Genomic DNA, 23,181 nt, shown 5'->3' with positions numbered 1-23,181 from the left:
GACTCTCAGAGTTCAAAGTGGCTTACCTTAAGGTAAGTAGTCAGGACCAAACCCAAAATGTAGACAAAAATAAATCATATGGACATTGCAGTTAAGGATGAAATAAGGCCTCTTAACATGAAGTTCAATGGCTCTGAGTGATAGCCTTTTCCCCAAGCAGCCTTTTGAAAGCCTCTTTGACCTCCTTATTTCTCAGACTGTAGATGAGTGGATTCAACATCGGTATTACAAGGGTATAAAACACAGAGATTATTTTGTCCTGCTCCACAGAATATTTTGAATTGGGCCGTGAGTACATGAAAACAGCTGTCCCATAGAATATAGTGAGAGCTGTAAGGTGGGAGGCACAGGTAGAGAAGGCTTTACGTCTGCCCTCAGCTGAGTTCATCCGAAGGACGGCAACAAGTATGTATATGTAAGAGATCAGTATGGTCAGGATCGTTACTAATGCAATTGCTGTGGAGAAGCTAAAATGAATTATATCAATGACTCCTGTATCTGAACACGAGAGCCTTAGGATAGGGGGTACATCACAGAAAAAATGGTTGATGATGTTGGATCTGCAAAAGGACAAAGTAAAGATAAATGAAGTCTGGACCGCTGCATTCACACAACTTGTTAGATACGAAACAGCCACGAGCAGATAACAGAACTTTTTGGACATGATGGCAGTATACAGCAATGGATTGCAGATAGCGATGAAGCGGTCATATGCCATTGCACCCAGCAGGAAGCATTCACAGGATACAGCAATGCAGAAGAAGAAAAACTGCAGGGCACAGCCAGTGAAGGAAATGGTTTTGCTTTTTGCTACCAGTGTCATCAGTGTCCTGGGAGCGATGACAGTGGAGTAACCAATATCTAAGATTGATAGGTTGCTCAGGAAAAAGTACATGGGAGTGTGAAGCCTGGAGTCAATCCTGATTAATGTCACCATGCCAACGTTCCCCACCAAGATGAGCAAGTAAACCAGTAAGAACACTATGAAGAGAAGAAACTGCATACTCTGATTATCTGTGAATCCCAGCAAAACAAATTCAGTAATTGTGGTGAAGTTTCCTTCTGACATTGTCACAAGTTGCATTCTCCTGTGTAAATAAAAATATGAAAAAAAAGTTGAAATAGTATTAGCTACCAGGAATTCTTCCCTTGCTCTTGTCCCAAGGGTCCTCTGTGGATGTTCGGAGTCTTCTCCACAGCCTACTAATGGCAAATGGCCAGGAGAGTTCTCTTAACAAATGAGGGTCAGAAAAAAAAACTGGCACATAAATGTTCAGTCTCCTTTCCCCCATTTTGTGTGTGTGTGTGTGTGTGTGTGTGTCTAATTTATTTCTGAGCCAAACCAATGGAAGCCATGGTCATTTCACTCATAATACACAATGTGCCATTCATATTGGCTACCTCAGATGTTATGCACTGATAGTCATCTTTACTTTATTATATGCTGTTTTGTGTGGATGATAATATTTTGACCTAGCGTAAGTGCAGGTTTGTCACCCATTCCTTATTTTCACTGTTCACAATTTAGGACTTCTCATCATAATTAATAAAATATATAGCATGGGCAGAGTTTTCCCATATTTTAAAGGAAGGTGAAAATTTTCAACCCCATGTTATCTTGTTTTACTGAGGCATTAGCTACTCTGACATCAGTAGATTTTATGCCCAAATACATGTGCATAATATTGCAAACTCTGAGCTGAGGTTTCAATGTTATGCAACTGCAAGTCAGTACAGGACAGACTTATGACTTAAAAATGCAGGTTGTGCCAAAGACTGGCACAAAACAACAGGTGTGGGAGAAATTTCAAATGAAAGGCAAGTTGAACCCTATCTCTGCTCTCCACTTTCCCACTGCAAACTCACCTGCCTTTCTCCGAGATGCAATTTGAGATTAGAAATTAAAGGCAGGATTCACCTAACCAGCCTTGTCAGAGGAAGGCACAGACTTACACCTTTACACTTTCCACCCTCTCCTTCCCCCAACACCGCAGAAATTGACTCAAGGGGATTGGGTAACCAATACACAGAGGAAAGAGACAGGGGTCATTTTATCTGACAAGCTGTAATGCTTGCACAGACAGAATGGTTAGGAAAGTGTGGCACTGAATGGATTGTCTTAGCCTAATTCATTTTGCCCATTCATTAACTAGGATTTTTTAAAAATGGCTATGCATTTTGACAGGAGTGGATATCTGCAAACATAGTACCCACTTTCCCCAGCAGCTTATAATGATAAATGGAAGTGTTCGGATTCTGTAATTTTTTTTCTTGGTTAGGCAAAATACCATCAAAAATTGACATGTATTTCCCCACAGGTTTTTTTTAAAAAAATAAACCTTTGCAAACTGCTGTTTTGTTCACAAAAAGTTGATCTTTTAGACCATCCTTAATCAGCCCTTGTAGTACGCTACTACAGCAAAGTCCATCTAGCCTTTCCAAATCCATCAAATTTTAGGCTTCCTAAAATTTCAGGTTTCTTTTTTCTCATTCTTTTTATTTTAATGTCAACATTTGTGCCACTTGAGTAAACAGAAATTTAAAGCTGGGAAGAATTGTACTATTCTTCCTACTGAATGGGTGTCTTCCCATTCATTTGTTAGGCTGCTGTGCCAAATAAAAAAGGAACATGCCTGCAATATTTAAGCTGCAAATACATAGAACCAGAGAATTTTGGAGTTGGATGGGACCACAATGATCATCTAGTCCAATCCCCTGCAATATGGCTTGAACCAACAACCCTCAGATTAAGAATCTCATGCTCTACCAACCGAACTATCTCTTCCCTTTAACGGAAAGAATGCAGAGATATTGCATTAACCCACTTCCCTCAATGCCAACTAATATGACGAGTCTCTTAAACTTGAAACTTAAATGTTTTATCTGAGCTGAGGTTTAAAATTTGGCTGCAAAGCTTCATGAAAACACTGCTTGGCTAATTAATTTCACGTTTAATGAGATCTGCTTTATCTGTTGTTCTCTTAACAGTCACAGACAACATGCAGCATCATACAGAGCCAGTCCATACAGCTTCTGTGAACAGAAAATGAAAATAATTTCTGTGCAACTGATTTGCCTTCAGATAACTAAGCTGTTCATTAATCTGAAGGTTAGAAATTAAAATTCACAAGCACTTTGAGATTTTATCAGGTTAGTCAACATAGCCCAAGTAACTTTACCTGTGAAGATGATAGATGTCATTTCTAAAGCCTTCCAAATCAAGATGCATTTTATACTTCATTTGGTCTAGAAACCAAATCCCTGAAATATATGAATGAGACCTGTATCATTAAAATGTTGTGTAGGACCTCTCAGCATAATCACCTGAGGACATGCTGTGTGGGAATTTGTTCTTGTTCCCACTGTTCATCCTTAATTAGTTTGAAACAGGACTACTGGCTTTCCATTCAGCCCACACAATATGGTCACAATCCTCATTAGTTATTTTTCTCTACCTTGTTTTCAAATAAGCTCATTGATAAAGAGTATGGTAGAATCAGAAGACTCTTTATTTGCATCAGCCACTAGCCATATCAATAAAATAGAATAGAATATACTGAAGACAGGGATAAATACTTAACTATAAAAAATACGTTCTGGAAGTATACATCAATAATCAAATAAAATATCTTATTCCAATTGCCTCTGCTAAAAAATTGCAGTTTTTACTGTCACCTTATTATCTTGATTAGCCAGAAGAAAGGACACAGTAGCAATGGTTGAGCAACCTAGTATGGATAGTAGTAGAGGGGTAATAACCTCACTCCTCAAAAAGGGGTATCATTGTCTATTCACAAACTCATGAACATTGAAGCCAACCCAACAGTGCCAAAATACTTATCATTGGAAAGTGTCTTATGAGTTCTTTGTATTTTGAGTGTGCATTGTTCTCTTGGAAGATATTTAATAGGATCAGTTCTAGGGTTGCTTCTAATACCTGTTTTGTTATTTTGCAGATTTCTTGTAGGACTGATGTCCAAAAGTGTTGAATTTTAGAGCATTCCCACCAAATGTGGAGGTATGTGTCTATAGTGCTGGACCTATTGGTGCAAGCAAAGCTTGCAAGATCTTGCTGGCAAATCAGGGTGAGGATTCCAACCAGGAATTCAACGTCTGAGCGTGGGGTGCCGTGGCCAATCCCCCTCCTCTGACCCCTTATGTGGAGCCCCCTTTACTATGTTGATCCTGCCCTATGTCAAATTCGGTGATGGTCAACAGACCCTGGACACCTTTCACCAGAAATTTAATGATTTTCACCCCACAATCAACCTAACAATGAATCAATCCATGCAAGAAATACATTTTTTGGACACTACTATAAAAATACAGGATGGGCGCATAGACACCACCTTATACCGTAAACCAACTGACCGACAAACATATCTACATGCCTCTAGCTACCATCCCAAACATACCAAACAGTCCATTGTATATAGCCAGGCACTACGTTACAGCCGCATCTGTTCCAATTCTACAGACAGAGACTCTCACCTAAGAGATCTACAGCAAACCTTTTCAGAACTAAAATACCCAGCAGATGAAGTTAGACAACAGATCAACAGAGCCAGACTGATACCCAGAGAGAACTTGCTACAAGACAGACCCAAAAAAGAAAATAACAGAACACCTCTAGTCATCACATACAGCTCCCAAGTTAAAACAGTACAACGCATCATCAGAGATCTACAACCTCTCCTGGACAATGACAGTTCTCTTTCTCAAGCTCTGGGAGGAAGACCTTTCATTGCCTACAGACATCCACCCAATCTTAAACAACTCCTAACCCACAATAATACTACAACCAGACTTAACACGGACACTGGCACCAGAGCCTGCAATAAACCCAGATGCCAACTTTGCTGCCACATACACCCGGACAACACCATTACTGGCCCTAACAACATCACACATACCATCTCGGGACTATTTAATTGCTCATCGTCTAACATTGTGTATGCCATCAAATGCCAACAGTGCCCTTCAGCTCTCTATATTGGACAAACAGGCCAAACCTTACGCCAAAGAATAAACGGACATAAATCTGACATCAAGAATCACAAAACAGAGAAACCAGTAGGAGAACACTTCAATCTCCCAGGACATTCTATACAAGATCTCAAAGTAGCTGTTTTACTACAAAGGAATTTCAGAAATAGACTGGAAAGAGAAGCTGCTGAATTGCAACTCATTACCAAACTTAAAACCATGGAGAGACCTGGTCTGAACAGAGACATTGGATTCTTATCTCATTATACATGACTAAGCCATTTTTCACCTTCTCACCCCTTGCCTTTTCCTGTAAGACCTATTGCAGTCGTTAAGAGTCGTCAACAGGCTCATCTCAGCTATCTGCCAATCTCCCATTCCCACCACCCTTCTGAGTAATACCCCTCCCCACCTTCTCACTATATAGAAGGATCTGGCAACTTCTGTTTTAGTGTATCTGAAGAAGTGTGCATGCACACGAAAGCTCATACCAAGAACTAACTTAGTTGGTCTTTAAGGTGCTACTGGAAGGAATTTTTTTATTTTGACTATGGCAGACCAACACGGCTACCTATCTGTAACAGTGCTGTATGTATTTCCTTTCCTCCTGACCTCTTGATTGTCCCCCCACCCCCACAACACTTATGCCATTACAGAATTTGGTACTGTTTAAGGTGCCACAAGGGATTCCTGCCTGAGTTCATTAGAACACGTAACATTAACATCCACATACAAGATCACCAGTGCAGGTCTACCTGTCTGGCAGCAATGTGGCAGAAGTGGGGACAGTAGCACAAAGCAGATTAACTTCCCCAGCCTCTCCTTTAAACTGAAACACATAACAAAAAAACCCCACATCCTATTCCTCAAACTCTATTTCTAAGACACGGAATGTGATGGGAAATGTAGTCTACCCAAGTAAAAATTACAGGGACCTCTTTTCACACCCAAAACAGACACTTCCAAACGTCTACATCACACACCTACACAATTTATTCCCCAAGCACTAAGTTTAAGAAACATAGGGGGTGGGAGACAAAAATCCCACTGGGCTAGCTGAAGTTCCCTTTGTGAATCAAGTTCTATCTTCAATGCAGATTTTAGTTTAGAAAAGTCCTCCATTTTTCTTAAATACACTTCCCTTCTTTTCTTTCCCACATCCAAACTGATTTATTATACCCATTCCCGGGGTTGCCAACTGGATTATTTCAAGGATGAGCTAGTGTGGGGATTTCCATGGAGATGAAAAGGTGAAAAACCCTGTAGTGGGACTGGGAATTTCTCAATCCAGCATTTTCTTTTATTCAGCCTCTGATGCAGCCTCCCACCCTATCAACATCCCTCTCGTCTCCACTGCACTGCAAATGAACATAAATAATAAACACCTCCTCTGGTCCACACTCTCCAGTTTCTAGTCCTGTCTCTCAGCACTCCAGCCTCCATAGGCCATCCCAAAAAATACTGCAGGTGGTGGAGGCAGCAGTGCTAGCCTCCTGCCACTCCAGCTCTTTAGTTTGCTCTACTTGGTTTCCAGCCCTGCATCTCACGCCAGGTGTGCAAATTGACTCAAAGCCCTATCTTCCTCTCGAGGCCAGCCCAGTTCTTTTTCTTCATCTGCTCTCCCTCCCACCACTGAGCCCTGGAGACTGAGGCTAATAGGGAGGGGAGGACGCAGCCCCGTGGAGATCCTATGCAATATTTTGCAGAGATGGGAGTTAATTGGGAGAGGGAAGGAAGGCAGACTCCTCAGAGAATGTATGCAATAATTTGCAGTTGATTCCAGCTGGGCTGAAGCTGACTAGCTCCACCTGCAGTCTTCTTTAAAAAATATTTTTTTAAAGACACTCCTGCCCACCAGTAGATCCAGGCTCTCCCACTGCCACCTGGAAAAAGCCAGGCAAAACTGGAGACTTCAGGTCAGCCCTTGGGGATCATACAGCCCCAAATCTTCCCCCTGTATATTTTAAAATTCTATACCAACACAATGAGTTAAGCATTTTACTGTTCCCCTATATTATAGAATCATGGAATTGTCAAGTTGGAAGGAACTCGGAGGATCATCTAGCCCTGGACTAGACCAATAGTGAGTCCAATGGTCAAGAAGGCTATTTCCGCGCTTGCAAGATCTTGATGGCTGACCGGGGTGAGGATTCCAACCAGGAATTCAACTCCTGAGCTTGGGGTGCTGTGGCCAATCCTCTTCCTCAGACCCCTTATGAGGAGCCCCCTGTACTATGTTGACCCTGCCCAATGCCATTTCTGCATCTGTACAAACAACCTTCTTTTCCAAAATTCAGAGGGAGAGCTTCTTCTTGTGAAACCCCACAGAAGCATGACATGGACAGAACTCTGCCCCTCAGTTGACGCTCCACTAGTCCTTACCCCAGCAGGCAAAAGGGGTCCCATTGGCCTAAAATAAATCCCATTGCAATGCACACAGTCCAGTGCACCAATTGTGATCACGTTCAGAGGTTCTTTTGTGTGTCTCACCCTGTTGGGAAGCATTACTGATTGGGATGCAAGACGGGGCCTATTCTTTCTAAGCACCCAGGTTGTAGAATACCCTCCTGAGAGACATTCATCTGATCTTCCCACTTTAAACTTCAGATTAGCAGCTAGAACAATTATACTCTGCTGAGTTTTAGTGTGGCTTTATTTTATCCTTCTGTTGGTGTAAACTATTTATTAAAAATGAGTACAAAAATTGATTTTAGCAGTTTGGACTATTTAGATTGGCTTTTTAAGATGGGAGGCACTGTGAATTAATCTGAGGTATAATTTTTAATATAAATAAAAGAGAGTAACATAGAGCAGGACAAAGACAATTCACTTACAGTCTAGTTGTTCCATCATATAGGTCACTGAGTACTGCTGTTGTGACCTGATGGCTGAATAAAAAGTCAGACACATTAGGTTGGCTTTCAAGCCACTTTATTGATTCTGAAACTGAACCAATCAAAACCTGCAGAAGGAAACTTCTGCAAGAGCAGAAATCAACTATAAACTCCAATGAGAGACCCTGGGCCAAAGAGTCCAAAAAGCCAACCTTGGGGCCAATTCCTAAGAAGATCACTTAGGCTAAACATGCTTCCTCCACCTAACCACCAAAGTGATTGAATCAAGCCATTTACACACTATGGACTACAGCAGGTGTAGACAAACAGGCAACTCACCAGGCTGCTCACCAAAAACAAATACACATTTTCTTTCTTGGTTAATATCTATTGGAAACTGAAACTCATCTTGAAAAGGAAATGAATTAATTTAATGAAATCTTCCCTCTTGTCCTTAGGAAAGCATCCTTCACATCTTTATTTCTCAAACTGTAAATCAATGGATTTAGCATTGGGATCACAAGAGTATAGAACACTGAAACAATTTTATCTTCATCGTTTGAGACTCCAGAATTGGGCCTCAGATACATAAAGATGATAGTCCCATAGAAGATTGTAACGGCCATGAAGTGAGAGGCACAAGTGGAAAAGGCTTTGTGTCTGCCCTGGGCAGAGCGAATCCGCAGGATGGCAAAAATGATGTAGGTATAGGAGAGAAGGATAATCAACAAAGTGGTCATGATTATTGAAGTAGCAAAGATGAAATGCACAGTGTTAGCCACTACTGTGCTTGAACAGGAAAGTTTTAGGATGGGAGAAAGGTCACAAAAGAAATGATTGATAACATTTGAGCTGCAGAAGGACAGGCTAAATATGAATGAAGTTTGAGCAGCTGAATTTACAAAGCCACAAATATATGCACCTATTACTAAGACCAGACAGAGCTTTTTAGACATGGAAACAAAATAGAGTAACGGGTTGCAAATGGCAGTAAAGCGATCATAAGCCATAACAGCTAGAAGGCAAGCTTCAACTGTGACAAACATACAGAAAAAGAAGAATTGCACAGTACACTCTGTGAACGGAATAGTGCTATTCTTTTGTAGAAAGGTCATCAGCAATCTAGGAGCAATAGTAGTGGAATAGCCAACGTCAACCAAGGATAGGTTGCTGAGGAAAAAGTACATTGGGGTATGAAGGTTCGCATCAAGAGCGGCTAGGATGATGATGCCAAGATTTCCTGAGACTGTGACAATGTAGATCAAGATAAATGCCAGGAAGAGAATGGTCCACAACTCTGGATGGTCCATGAAGCCCAGAAGGATGAATTCAGTCACAATGCTGTGATTCGTGTATTCCATTATTTACCCCAAAGTTTCCCTAGGAGGAAGAAAATGAAATTGTGAAACAAGTAGCATATATATTTTTAATCTTCATGAAAATTTTCTAGCAGTTTAGTGCAAATTTCTTCTAGTAAGCACATTTTATTATGCAGTTTTGACTAATATGAATTTTTTGAACTGATTTTCCCTAATGTAATCCAGTTTTGAAGGTTATTTTCACTAATATATGCATTTTTGTACCTAATGAAGGTGGCATCATAAAATACAGGGTAGTTCACATTTCTAAGGATAGCTGAATTTTGGTTTGCATATTGGTTCAAGAAGTACAAATTAAATCATTTCCACTAAAATGCAAACAAAATTCAATTTAACCTCCATCGCTAGTGTACCTCAAAAATCCACTCAAAAATCTGGGACTGATTCTTCCTATCACCTCCCATGACCTTAAGCCTAGTGGGAGAATTCAGTATCACCTTCCCGGCAGGCCAAAGTCCTTGAGGAGGGTAGGCTAATGAAAGGCATTGTCTAGTGAGGAAGTGTTAGCTTGGAAGTGTCCTATGGACTTAGAGTTACATGAGGACCACATTTGTCAAAGTCCTGACACAGTCCTGTCGCAGTCCTGAATGTCACAGTCCTGACATTCTTTACTCCCTTACACGAAGAGTGTCTGCATGTTACTATGTCACAGTGATTCAGTCTCCTGTTGGCTGAAACCAGGAAAGAAATGTTTAACGGTAATTGGAACAACAAATGCTCCTGGCTGGAATCTGTATCCAGTGACATCTGTTTTTGCTAAAGTCACTTAAAGGGAAAATACTTTCTCTGTCAGTGTTTTTAACAACGGGAACACTGCACTGGATATCAAAACAGGATTTTCCAAGTACTGCGCTTCAACTAAAGCACTCCTACCCAGCCTCTACTTTAAACTGAAACACACACAACATTTATTCCTCAAAGTCAGTGTTTAAGATGGGAATTGTAGTCCAGCAAAATAACAATGGCAAGGACCTCTTTTCACACCAAAAGCAGACATTTCTAAATTTCTACATTACACAACACAAATTATTACCTAAGCACTGAGTTTAAAAACACAGGTGTTGGGAGTCCAAAAAATATAACTGGGCTAGTTGAAGCCGCCTTTGTGAATCAATATAGCTCTATCTTCAGTCCTTGTTTTAGTCTGAAAAACTCATCCATTTTTCTTAAACACACTCCCCCCTTTCACCACTCCTTTCTTTCACTCCAGCATTTTTTTATTCAGCCTTTGATGAAGCCTCCCCCCTCCCATCCACTTCTTCTTGAAATGACCCCTTTGGTCTCCACTTGAAATGAAAATAAATAAGAAACACCTTTTACAATGCAGACTCTAGCATTTTTTTATTCAGCCTCTGACGCAGCCCCCGTCCCCTCTCTACCCCATGAACTTCTTTAAATGACCCCTCTAGTCTCCACTTGAAATAAAAATAAATAATAAAACCTTTTCCTGTGCAGACTCTCTAGCCTCCACTCCTGTCTCTCAGCACTCCATGCTCCACAAGGCATCCTGGAGATGCTGTAGGTGGTGAAGGCAGCAGTCCTAGGCTCCTAACACTCCAATTCTTCAATGTGCTCTCCTTGATTTACAGTCCTGCATCTCATGCCAGGTGTGCATGAACACTCAAAAACCCCTCTTCCTCCTCTTGCGACCAGCCCAGTTCTTTTCCTTCACCTGCTCTCACCCTGGAGACTGAGGTCAACTGGGAGGGAAAGATGCAACCGCCCCCCCCGGAGAGTCTATGCAATATTTTGCAGAAATGGGAATTAAGTGGGAGAGGAGAGGAGAGGAAAGCAGACTCTCCAGAGAGTCTATGCAGCTTTGGAGCTGGCTCCAGTTGGGATTAAGCTTGCAAGCTCCCTCTTCAATCTTCTTAGTAATATCTGAGCAGGATGGTAACAAGATGAGATTGTCATATTGCTCTATGCTGTCAGTGGCAAAGAAACACAGTCCTGTGCATTGACTATGCTCAACTTCAGAGGCTTCCAATATGTGTCTCATTTACAATTAATTTGGCATTTTGCTCAGAATATATTGCTTGAATCCCTTTCTTAAAATTTTCTCCAAAATTCATTTCTTCAAGGACTTTTTTCATAGATTCCCATGAAATATTATGAAATGCTTTCTCAGCATCTATAAACACTAATGCTGCCTGCTTTTCATTTCTTATTTTCAAGTATTCTATGATATCGATAATATTTCTGATATTATCCTTCATTTGTCTCCCCAGAAAGAAGCCTGCCTGGTCATAATGTATAAATTCCTTCAGTATTATTTCCATCTTATTAGCCAATATGTTAGCAAACAGTTTGCAATCATTATTTAATAATGAAATAGGTCTATAATTTTTTATTGAGGTCAAATCTGTCTCTTGTTTTGGGTTTAAAGTTATATATGCCTCTCTCCAAGCCTCTGGGACCTTCCCTTACTTTAACATTTCACTCATTGTAGCTTGTAATGGTGTTAATAATTGTTTATCTAATTTTTTTAGCAGTCCATCTGGTCCTGGAGATTTCCCTGTTTTGTCTGATTGATTGCTTCCAATAGCTCTGTGGATGTTATCGGGGCATTTAAAATTGCTACTTTCTCATCTATGATTTTTGATAGTTTACTTACTTTCAAATATTCCTCTATCTCCATTTTATTTCCTGATCCTGTTCTATATAAATCTGTAAAATATTTGACAAGTTCTTTCCTAATCTCTTTTGGATTGTCTAAATTTTTTTCCTTGACTTTAATTTTACTTACAGTATTTTTCATCTCATTTTTGTTTAATTGCCATGCCAACAATTGCATGCTCAAAATATATTTGTATCGTTTTTTAAAATTTTCCACTCTAATTCTTTACTGATAATCATTGAATATTGTGTTTGAAATAGCTTGATAGCTTGCTTTGTACTTTCTTTGTTTGGTTTGTATATTAACTCTTTTTCTTTATTTATCAGGGCCTCTAAGATTGCCCTTGTTTTTTGTTCTCTCAATTTCTTTTGGTATGCATTTTGTTGAATTAAAAAAACCTCTCATCACAGCTGTACTGGCATCCCAAACCATCTGAAGGTCTGTTCCTTTATTTAAATTTGTCTTGAAATAGTCCCCTAACGTTTTCTCTGCTTTTTTAACCAAATCTTGATCATCTAATAGATCTTCATTTAATCTCCATCTGAAAGTAGGATGTTTTTCATTTTGTAATTCTTAAATTAATGGATTGTAATCTGATATTTTTCTTGGTCTTATTTCTTTTTTTAAATTATTAATTCTAATTCTTTAGAGACCCACATTGCTTTGATTCTTGCACTGCTTTTATGCACATATGAAAAAAATGTTAACTCTATGCCTAATGGGTGCTTAAAAGTAAAGGGAACCACTGACCATTAGGTCCAGTCGTGGACGACTCTGGGGTTGCGGCGCTCATCTCGCTTTATTGGCCAAGGGAGCCGGTGTACAGCTTCTGGGTCATGTGGCCAGCATGACTAAGCCACTTCTGACGAATCAGGACAGTGCATGGAAACACTGTTTACCTTCCTACCGGAGCGGTACCTATTTATCTACTTGCACTTTCAAACTGCTAGGTTGGCAGGAGCAGGGAGATAAAGCAATGGGAGCTCACCCCATCACAGGGATTCAAACCACCGACTTTCTGATTGGGAAGCCCTAGGCTCTATGGTTTAACATACAGCACCACCTGTGTCCTGAATGGGTGCTTAGTTCTCCATATATCTGTCAAATTTAGGTTCTCTACCATGTCACAGTAACTTGTTGGGGGTCTCCCTTCTTTAGTGTCTTTTTCCATTTCAAGTGAAAACACCCAATTTAAATCGGCTAGTAAAATCATTTTCTGATCTGCAAATTCCAATAATTGTCATTCATATATATATATATATATATATATATATATATATATATATATTCTGCTATCTTTTCATTTGGGGTATAGATTCCAACTAATAGAAATTTTTCACCTTGTACTACAATCTGTACTATGATCACTCTTCCTTCTTCGTTTCCAGGATTTGTTTAGGCTCTAATTTTGGTTTAACGTACAAAACCACGCCTCCTTTTTAAATTATTTAACTGCTGTTATAAATTCCATTTCTAATTTTTAATTGATTAGGACTCTTTTACAGTATGTCTACTTGCTATGTGGGTCTCTTGTAAGTAAATTACATCTAAATTTATCTAAATTTTGTTTTAGAATTATATGTTCGGTTTTATTTCTTTTTACTTTATTGTTCAAGCCATTTACATTCCAGTTCCATAACTTCAGACCTGCCATTTTATTTATGATTTCTTTTTCCCTAGAGTCTTATGTTTTCCTCCTCTTGGTTATTTAAAATATCTATTCCCCCTGTATCTCCTTCACCTGTTTCCCCTGTTGCTCCAACCAGTTCTGATGGTGTATGTGGGTTATCAAAATCCTTCAGCTTTTTAGAATTAAAGATCACCAAACAGTCTCCAGGCAACTCCCTTGCTTTAGTAGATTTAGTTCTCACCTGATAACAGCTGTCCATTACTCCTTCTTACCACCTGGGATTTCTGCCTCATCTCTAAAGCCTCTACACAATCTTCAGATTGATCCTGTATACCAGACAGTACCACAATATCAGTCCTTATTGTCTCCTTTTCCTTCTTTATGTCTGCATTCTCACTTGCAATTTTTTGAGGTTTAGCCTCTAATCCTTTCACAGAAAGGTCCAAAGCTTCTGTTTTGTTTGTTTGTTAAATTTTCCAGTTTGTTGGACATTTCTGTGACCATCTCAGTATTTTCCCCCAATTCAGCTACCACCATTTCAGACTGTTTTCGCATTTCTTTTAACATATCTTTTTAAAATTCTGTCAGAAAATCTGCCATTTCTGGAGAGACAGGTCTATCAGGTGTCTCCTGCATAGATCCTCTTCTAGCCACAGGAGCCTGTTTCTTAGTTGTTGTCATTCAGAGTTGCACTACTTCTATACCAACAAAACTTTTCCCCTCAAAACAAGAATTCTTTTAGCACTATCTTATCGCCCCTCCAAGATCATAATTCCCCCTTGTTTTGTTCCTACTGCCTGACCTTCCTTGGAGAACACAGAGTAAAAGAAAAAGAGAAAGTATCAAACAAAGGAGAAGGAGCAGTTCAGTAGTACAAATACCCTGAATTACAAAGACATCTCCAGAATGTAAAAGTAGAGACTGAATATTTGATTAATCCTCTTCCTTCCTTTTGTAGTCAAATGTAACTTCCATCCAAAATTCTAAATGCTCTGGTCTTCACCAATCAATTTATTTAACTTGACAATTTGCCAAACCTCCAGCTATTTCCAGGCACTCACCCCTTCCTCGTTTCCAAAGTTAGATGAGTGTTCCCCTGCGTAGCTTTGGTTTAGATTGTGAAGATCCAGGTATTTTCAAATAATTCCAAAGAATCCAGTAATATGTTCTCAAATCTAGGAACTGTCACTTCAAGTTCAAGATCAATATTATATCCAATAGAGTTCAAGATCAATATTATATCCAATAGAGTTCAAGTTCAGCAATCAAGTTCAAACAGTATTAGCACTAAAAAACCCCTCACAGAATGTATTTCTCACCAGAGGGATTAAGGTAGCCTGTAAGACGTCCACCTACAAATCTCTTCCCAGCAGTTGGCAGATAGCCAGAAAACAGAAGGTGACTTCCTTGTTGATTTCCGTTTTCACCAAATTAAAAGAAAAAAAAGGAAATAAAAGTAAAAAAAGTCCAAAGATGTTTCGGTTTAGTAAAATTAGAATAAAAATCTCCTGCTTACCGTGACAGTCTGAGACTTGGACTCACAGGTTCGCAATGCAGACGCAAGTGCTCTCGACCACTGCCCCCCGCCTTTCAACAGTGTTTTACTGGGCTGTGTGTGGCGGCAGAAGAACCCTTCGACGTTCCACAACCCCTAGTGGAACTTTCTGGAGAGGGGTAGCCTTACCTTGGCGCTTTCCCCTCTTTCCCCTGCAGGTCTCAGACTGATCAGACGATTGGTTCTGTGCTGCATTTTCCTATTAGCAGGAAACTGGAAGTGCCAAAAAAACACAAAGCTTTTTCCACTTGTGACTCTCACTTCATGGCTGATACAAGCTTCTATGGGACCATCACCTTTATGTATCTGAGGCCCAATTCTGGGGTCTCAAAGGATAAATATAAAATTATTTCAGTGTTCTATACTCTTGTGATCCCGATGCTAAATCCATTCATCTACAGTCTGAGAAATAAAGACGTGAAGAATGCTTTCCTAAGGATGAAAGGGAATATTTCATTTAATTAAGTCAGTTCTCTTTCAAGATGAGTTTGAGTTTCCAATAGATATTAACCAAGAAAGAAAATGTGTATTTGTTTTTTGTGTGTGAGCAGCCTGGTGAATTGCCTGTTTTTCTACACCTGCTGAGTGGCAGTTGTCCATAGTGTGTAAATGGGTTGATTCATTCACTTTTGGTGGTTAGGTGCAGGAAGCACGTTTAGCCTAAGTGATCTACTTAGGAGTTGGACACAAAGCTGGCTTTTTGTACTCTTTGGCCCAGGGGCTCCCCTCGGAGTTTACAGTTGATTTCTGCTCTTGCAGAAGTTTCCTTCTGCATGTTTTGATTGGTTCAGTTTCAGAATCAATAAAGTGGCTTGAAAGCCAACCTAAAGTGTCTGACTTTTTATTCAGCCATCAGGTCACAACAGCAGTACTCAGTGATCTAATAATGGAACAACTAGACTGTGAGTGAATGGCCTTTGTCCTGCTCTATGTTACTCTCTTTTATTTATTTTAAAAATTATACCTCACCTTATTTCTCAGATTAATTCACAGTGGCACCCATCTAAAAAAGCCAATCTAAATAGTCCAAGTTGCTAAAATCAATTTTTGTACTCATTTTTAATAAACAGTGTATACCAACAGAAGGATAAAATAAAGTCACACTAAAACTCAGCAGAGTGAAATGGTTTTATCTGCTAATCTGAAGTGTAAAGTGGGGAAATCAGATGAATGTCTTTCAGGAGGTTATTCTACAATCTGGGTGCTTTGAAAGAAAAGGCCATGTCTTACATCCCAATCAGTTATGATTCTCAACATGGTGAGACACACCAAAGGACCTCTAAAGTTGATCACAATTGATGCACAGGACTGCGTACATTGCAGTGGGTTTTATTTTAGGGCGAAATAGGCTGCGTCCCCTGTTGCCTGGTGGGTAAGGACTAGAGGAGCTTCAACTGAGGGGCAGACTTCTGCCCATTTCATGCTCCTGTGGGGTTTCACAGGAAGAAGATTTCTCTCTGACTTTTTTGGGTGGGAGGGAGTTGTTTGTACAGATGCAGAAATGGCATTGGGCAAAATCAACATAGTAAAGGGGGGTCCTCATAAGGGGTCTGAGGAGGGGGATTGGCCATGGAACCCCAAGCTCAGGAGTTGTATTCCTGGTTGGAATCCTCACCCTGGTTGACCAGCAAGATCTTGCAAGATTTGCTTGCACCACAAGGTTCAACACTTTAGGCACATACCTCCACATGTAGTGGGATTGCTCCAAAATTCAACGCTTTTGGACATTAGTCTTACAAGAAATCTGCAAAATAACAAAACAGGTATTAGAAGCAACCCTAGAACTGATCCTATTAAATATCTTCCAAGAGAACAATGCACACTCAGAATACAAAGAACTCATAAGACACTTTCCAATGATAAGTATTTTGGCACTGTTGGGTTGGCTTGGATGTTCATGAGTTTGGGAATAGACTATGATACCCCTTTTTGAGGAGTGAGGTTATTAACCCTCTACTACTATCCAAAGCAGGTCACTCTACCATTACTACAGTGTCCTTTCTTCTAGCAGATCAAGATAATCAGGTGACGGCAAAAACTGCAATTTTTTAGCAGGGGCAATTGGAATAAGATCTTTTATTTGATTATTGATGTATAACTCCAGAACGTATTTTGTATAGTTAAGTATTTATCCCTGTCTTCAGTATATTCCATTTTATTTTATTGCTAAGGCTAGTGGTTGATGCAAATAAAGAGTCTTCTGATTCTACCATACTCTTTATCAATGAGTTTATTTTAAAACAAGGTAGAGAAAAATTACTAATGAGGATAGTTACCACATTGTGTGGGCTGAATGGAAAGCCAGTAGTCCTGTTTCAAACCAATTAAGGATGAACAGTGGGAACAAGAACAAATTCCCACACAGCATGTCCTCAGGTGATTATGCTGAGAGGTCCTACACAACATTTTAATGATACAGCTCTCATTCATATATTTCAGGGATTTGGATTCTAGGTAATACCAAACCAAGTATAAATTGAGCAGTTTTATCTACGCATCTTGAATTGGAAGGCTTTAGAAATGACATCTATCATCTTCACAGGTAAAGTTACTTGGGCTATGTTGACTTACCGGGATAAAATCTCAGTTATACAGAATTTATTTTCATTTTCTGTTCACAAAAGTTGTATGGCTGGCAGACCTTGCTACATGTTGTCTCCTGCATGTTTCCTATGACTGTTAAGAGACCAACAGATAAAGCAGATCTCCATAAATGTGGACTGAAACGAATTAACCAGGCAGTATTTTCATGAGGCTTTGCAGCCAAATTTTGAACCTCAGCTCAGATAAAACATTTAAGTTTCAAGTTTAAGAGACCCGTCATATTAGTTGGGCATTGAGGCCAGTGGGTTAATGCAATATCTCTGCTTTCTTTCTGCTACAGGGAAGGGATAGTTCGGTTGGTAGAGCATAAGATTCTTAATCTGAGGGTTGTTGGTTCAAGCCATATTGCAGGGGATTGGAGTAGATGATCATTGTGATCCCATCCAACTCCAAAATTCTCTGGTTCTATGTATTTGCAGCTTAAACATTGCAGGCACGTTCCTTTTTTATTTGGCACAGCAGCCTAACAAATAAATAGGACAATATGCATTCATTAGGAAGAATAGCACAATTCTTCCCAGCTTTAAATTTCTGTTTACTCAAGTGGCAGAGATGATGACATTAAAGGTAAAAAGAATGAGAAAAAAGAAACATGAAACTACATAGAAGCCTAATATTTGATGGATTTAGGAAGGCTAGATGGACCTGTCCCTTTGCTGTAGTAGCATGCTACAAGGGCTGATTAAGGATGTTCTAAAAGATCAACTTTTTGTGAACAAAACATATGGATGATGTGGAGAAACTTGTGACACTAGTCAGAATTAGACATAGGGGAATCTGTCAATTTCAGTTCCTCTTAGTGCCTCATTTTTCCAGTCACTAATTCTGTTTTCCCCATTTCCACAGCAGTTTGCAAAGTTTTATTAAAAAAAATAAATCTGTGGGGAAATACATATCAATTTTTGTTGGTATTTTGCCCAATCAAGAAAAAATAGAGAATCCAAATCCTTCCATTTATCATTCTAAGCTGCTTGGGGAAAGTGGGTACTATGTTTGCAGAAAGCATCCACTCCTGTCCAAAAATATAGCCATTAAAAAAAATCCTAGTTAGTGAATGGGCAGAATGAATTAGGCTAAGACAGTGCCATTCAGTGCCACACTTTTCTAACCATTCTGTCTGTGCAAGCATTAGAGCTTGTCAGATGAAATGACCACCCCCTCTTTCCTCTGTGTACTATTCTGCAGGTTACCTTTGAGTCAATTTCTGGGGTGTTGGGGGAAGGAGAGGGCCGAAAGCCCTGTTGTAAAAGTGTAAGTCTGTGTCTTCCTCTGACAAGGCTGGTGAGGTGAATCCTGCCTTTAATTTCTAATCTCAAATTGCATCTCGGAGAAAAGCAGGTGAGTTTGCAGTGGGAAAGTGGGGAGCAGAGATAGGGTTCAACCCTTTCATTTGAAATTTCTCCCACCCCTGCTGTTTTGTGCCCATCTTTGGCACAACTTGCATTTTTAGGTCATAAGTCTGTCCTGTACTGACTTGCGGTTGCATAACATTGAAACCTCAGCTCAGAGATTGCAATATTATGCACATGTATTTTGGTTTAAAATCTACTGATGTCAGAGTAGCTAATGCCTCAGTATAGCAAGATAACATGGGATTGCAAATTTCCACCTTCTTTTAAAATATGGGAAAACTCTGCCCATGCTATATATTTTATTAATTATGATGAGAGGTCCTAAAATGTGAACAGTGAAAATAAGGAATGAGTGACAAACCTACATTTGTGCTAAGTTTATCTTTTTGTTTATACATTTTGTGCTATTATCTTCTACAGAAAGTAGCATATGATAAAATAAAGATGAGTACCAGTGCATCACATCTGAGGTTGCCAATATGAATGGCACATTGTGTATTATGAGTGAAATGACCATAGCTTCCATTGGTTTGGTTCAGAAATAAACTAGACACACACACACACACAAAGAAATGGGGGAAAGGAGACTGAACATTTATGTGCCAATCTGTTCTTTGCTCCCTGACCCTCCATTGGTAACAAGAACTGTCCCGGTCATTTGCTGTTAGTAGGCTGTGGAGAAGAATCCGAACATCCACAGAGGACCCTTGAGACAAGAGCAAGTGAAGAATTCCTGGTTGCTCACCTCTTCTGTGAGGTAAAATTTTGAGTTCCTAAAGCTTATTTCTGGGGTGAACTTGCAAGGGTGGGAGCGGATTAAGCAGTTCCTTGTTATCCCTCCACTTAAATATGTAGCCTCCAAAAACAGCCTTTGATTAAATGAGAGAGGGAGGGAGAAGAGAATATCACTTTACATGTGCTATGTGTTACACCTAGAGAAAAGGTTAAGCAGCTCCATGTCACCCTAGTCATAAGCATGTGGCCTCATAAAACTACTGCTGTTTGGAAAAAGATGTTAAAGATGATTTGCTGTTCTATGTCATATCGGGTATGGAAGTAATTCTCTTTCTCTTGTTCTCAAATGAGAGCACACCTTTCTTAAATGGAAGAGGGAAACTTCACAATTGCTGAGTTTGTTTTACTGGGATTCACGGATAATCGGAATATGCACTTTCTTCTCTAGCAAGCTGATTTACATGTCATGACAGAACATTCAGAAGAACTTAATTCCTCCCATTGTGCTTCAGGTCATGGAACATGATATTTTAAAAGATTGTCATGGTTTCTGATCCCTTCTGCAATTTTCATACAAGTCATCACTTGATTGTGCATTAATTAGCCCCAATGCTGGTAAAGATAGTCATAACTAGGGGTAGATGAGAATTTGGTTTGGATTTTAATGAGAAACCACCCAGTTTGCACTTTTCAAACCAATATGAAAACCCAAATCTTTCAACCAAATCTACACTTCTCTGAATTTTGTGATGCAGTTCCCCCACCTAATAATATGTAAAAAAAATGCATATATTGCGGAAAGGGTGCACAAAAATGAATACATTACTGGAAATAACACAGAGAACTGAATTAGGTGAAATCACTTGCCAATATGTATATATTAATTGAAACTTCATGCAAAAATGTGTTTATTGAAAGAAATTCACACTAAAATGCTGATACATTTTCATGAGAATCTTTAAGAATAAATCAATAAAATTACTTGCTTTTTATTTCCTTTTTGCTTTTCCTCCTAGGGAAACTATGGGATTAATGATGGAGTACACAAATCAAACCATGGTGACTGAATTCATCTTCGTAGGCTTTATGGAACATCCAGAGCTGTGGGCCCTTCTCTTCCTGCTGTTCCTCTTGATCTACATTGTCACAGTGTCAGGGAATATTGGCATCATCGTACTAGCCACCCTTGATGCAAACCTGCACACTCCCATGTACTTTTTCCTCAGCAACCTATCCTTGGTTGACGTTGGCTATTCCACTACTATTGCTCCTAGGTTGCTGATGACCTTCCTACAAAAGAATAGCACTATTCCGTTCACAGAGTGTACCATGCAATTCTTCTTTTTCTGTCTGTTTGTCACAGTTGAAACTTGCCTTCTAGCTGTTATGGCTTATGATCGCTTCACTGCCATTTGCAACCCGTTACTCTATTTTGTTTCCATGTCTAAAAAGCTCTGTCTGGTGTTAGTAACAGGTGCATATATTTGTGGCTTTGTAAATTCAGCTGCTCAGACTTTGGTGATATTTAGCCTGTCCTTCTGCAGCTCAAATGTTGTCAATCATTTCTTTTGTGACGTTCGTCCCATCCTGAAACTTTCCTGTTCAAGCACAGCAGTGGCTAACACTGTGCATTTCATCTTTGGTACTGCAATAATCATGACCACTTTGTTGATTATCCTCATCTCCTATATCTACATTATTTTTGCCATCCTGCGGATTCGCTCTGCCCAGGGCAGACACAAAGCTTTTTCCACCTGTGCATCCCACCTCACGTCTGTCACAATCTTCTATGGGACCATCATCTTTATGTATATGAGGCCCAATTCCAGTGTCTCAACAGATGAAGATAAAATTGTTTCAGTGTTCTATACTCTTGTGATCCCCATGCTAAATCCATTGATTTACAGTCTGAGAAATAAAGATGTGAAGGATGCTTTCATCAGGATGAGAGGGAAGATTTCATTAAATTAATACATTTCCTTTTCAAGATGAGTTTCAGTTTCCAATAGCTATTAACCAAGAAATAAAATGCCTATTTGTTTCATTTGTGTGTGCATGTGCAATTGTCCTACTGCAGTGATGGCAAACCTTTTAGAGACTCAGTGCCCAAACTGCAACCCAAAACCCACATATTTATCACAAAGTGCCAAAACGGCACTTATGGGATAAACAAATGAATATACTGCAATTTTTTGTGTATACCATGCCCCCAGAGTTGTTGAGCTTTTTTGGGGAGGATTGCTCAGAGTACTTGAGTTGTTAAAGCTTTCATTTTTTTGGGGGGGGGTTTGCAGAAAAACACTCACATGCAGGAAAGAAGCAGAAGTAACCAATAGTCTCAACGCTCGACGGCAGGGAGCAATCAACAAAAAACCTTGATGCAGCAACCAATCACATGCACCTTTTCATTTTCTTACACAGTTTCACACCCGCAGCCACATGGCGGTAGCGGCGCAGCAAGAAACCAGCTGCTTGATGGGAATGCTACTTCCCCCAACGCTGCTGCGGGCAGAGAGTGCTCTAGGGAGCATTTCCACCCCGCAATGGCATGGGGGGCAGATGTACACCTAGAATGGCAATGCTGGGGCAATGGCACACGTTCCCACAGAGAGGGCTCCATGTGCCCACTCTGGCATGCGTGCCATAGGTTTGCCACCACTGTCCTAGTGGGTTACTTTTTTTTGCCTATTCCTCTCTGAGTAGTCAGTAGGTGGCATTAGTATTCCACAGCATTATTGGCTGTCTTCTGTCGGCCCTGGGAAACAATGGATGAGTGTGCCTTCATGGGTGAAGTCAAAGTGCTGGAGATTTACAGCACCTGCTTTGGTTGTAGAGACTGATACAGGCGAGGCATGTTTTGCTGCTTCTGGGGCAGATGAAGGCATCTGGTTTTGCTGCTAAAGATGCACCATGGCGTTCCTTCTTTCTGCACTCCATCCAGCCGTCCTTCCTCCTCTTGTCACTGCTGTGAATACACAGCCTGACTGTCTCCAGGCACTATGGCCACCTGCAAGGCATTCCCACACAACAGGGTTAATGTTGCCAGCCTTCCCGTCCTGTTTACAGACATCTTTCACAACACAGAGTTGGTCTGCCAATTGGCCTGGTGCCAGAAGCCAGCTCCCTTTGCAGCATGTTTTTGGGGATCCTGTCGTTTTCCATTCTGTGGTCATGACCAAGCCAGCATAGATGTCACTGAGAGATTCTGGGAGGTGAACGCGATGGGAATGTGGGTTTGGAAGACCACATCTTTGTTTGAGACTCTGTCCTGCTTTGCCATGCCCCAAATCTTCCTGACGCATTGCATTTGGGAGGTGTTGAAGCCTTGCTTCTGAAGTCTATAGGTTGCCCTCCGCTCTCATGATATATAAATATGTTGATTCAGTCACTTTGGTGTAGGAAGGCGCTTTAACCTTAGGCGCCTTTTTGGGGTGAGGGGATGCCCCTGAAGCTGAATCTTGGGACTTTGGGGCCCTGGTCTGGAGTCAT

The 23,181-nt window shown here is 40.1% G+C and overlaps 3 protein-coding genes across 4 annotated transcripts; 1 reads left to right on the top strand and 2 right to left on the bottom strand.

Moving 5' to 3' along the window:
* Positions 1 to 124: 124 nt before the first annotated feature.
* LOC309526148 (olfactory receptor 5AR1-like) lies at positions 125 to 3,218 on the bottom strand (the record flags this gene model as incomplete). Its single annotated transcript, XM_082212062.1, has 2 exons — positions 3,180 to 3,218; positions 125 to 1,088 (listed from the first exon to the last, which is right to left on the bottom strand). Exon 2 carries the CDS (start codon positions 1,082 to 1,084, stop codon positions 125 to 127), a length of 960 nt encoding a protein of 319 aa, XP_082068188.1. The 5' UTR covers positions 1,085 to 1,088; positions 3,180 to 3,218.
* Positions 3,219 to 8,245: 5,027 nt separating this feature from the next.
* On the bottom strand, positions 8,246 to 9,181 carry LOC309526418 (olfactory receptor 5AR1-like; the record flags this gene model as incomplete). The annotated part of the gene is made up of 1 exon (XM_082212481.1): positions 8,246 to 9,181. One exon carries the CDS (start codon positions 9,179 to 9,181, stop codon positions 8,246 to 8,248), a length of 936 nt encoding a protein of 311 aa, XP_082068607.1.
* Positions 9,182 to 17,443: 8,262 nt separating this feature from the next.
* LOC309526291 (olfactory receptor 5AR1-like) lies at positions 17,444 to 21,663 on the top strand (the record flags this gene model as incomplete). 2 transcript variants are annotated; one of them, XM_082212208.1, is made up of 3 exons in its annotated part: positions 17,444 to 17,543; positions 19,626 to 19,714; positions 20,709 to 21,663. In XM_082212208.1, exon 3 carries the CDS (start codon positions 20,716 to 20,718, stop codon positions 21,661 to 21,663), a length of 948 nt encoding a protein of 315 aa, XP_082068334.1. In that variant the 5' UTR covers positions 17,444 to 17,543; positions 19,626 to 19,714; positions 20,709 to 20,715. The 2 variants fall into 2 exon arrangements, with proteins under 2 accessions (XP_082068334.1, XP_082068335.1); XM_082212209.1 differs by lacking the exon at positions 17,444 to 17,543 and adding an exon at positions 18,905 to 18,943 and having other exon boundaries at positions 19,629 to 19,714.
* Positions 21,664 to 23,181: the final 1,518 nt, after the last annotated feature.

The sequence above is a fragment of the Podarcis vaucheri genome, assembly GCF_965113315.1.
Source record: "Podarcis vaucheri genome assembly, chromosome: 1".
Taxonomy (NCBI): domain Eukaryota; kingdom Metazoa; phylum Chordata; class Lepidosauria; order Squamata; family Lacertidae; genus Podarcis; species Podarcis vaucheri.
This window is presented reverse-complemented; position numbering and strand designations above follow the sequence as displayed.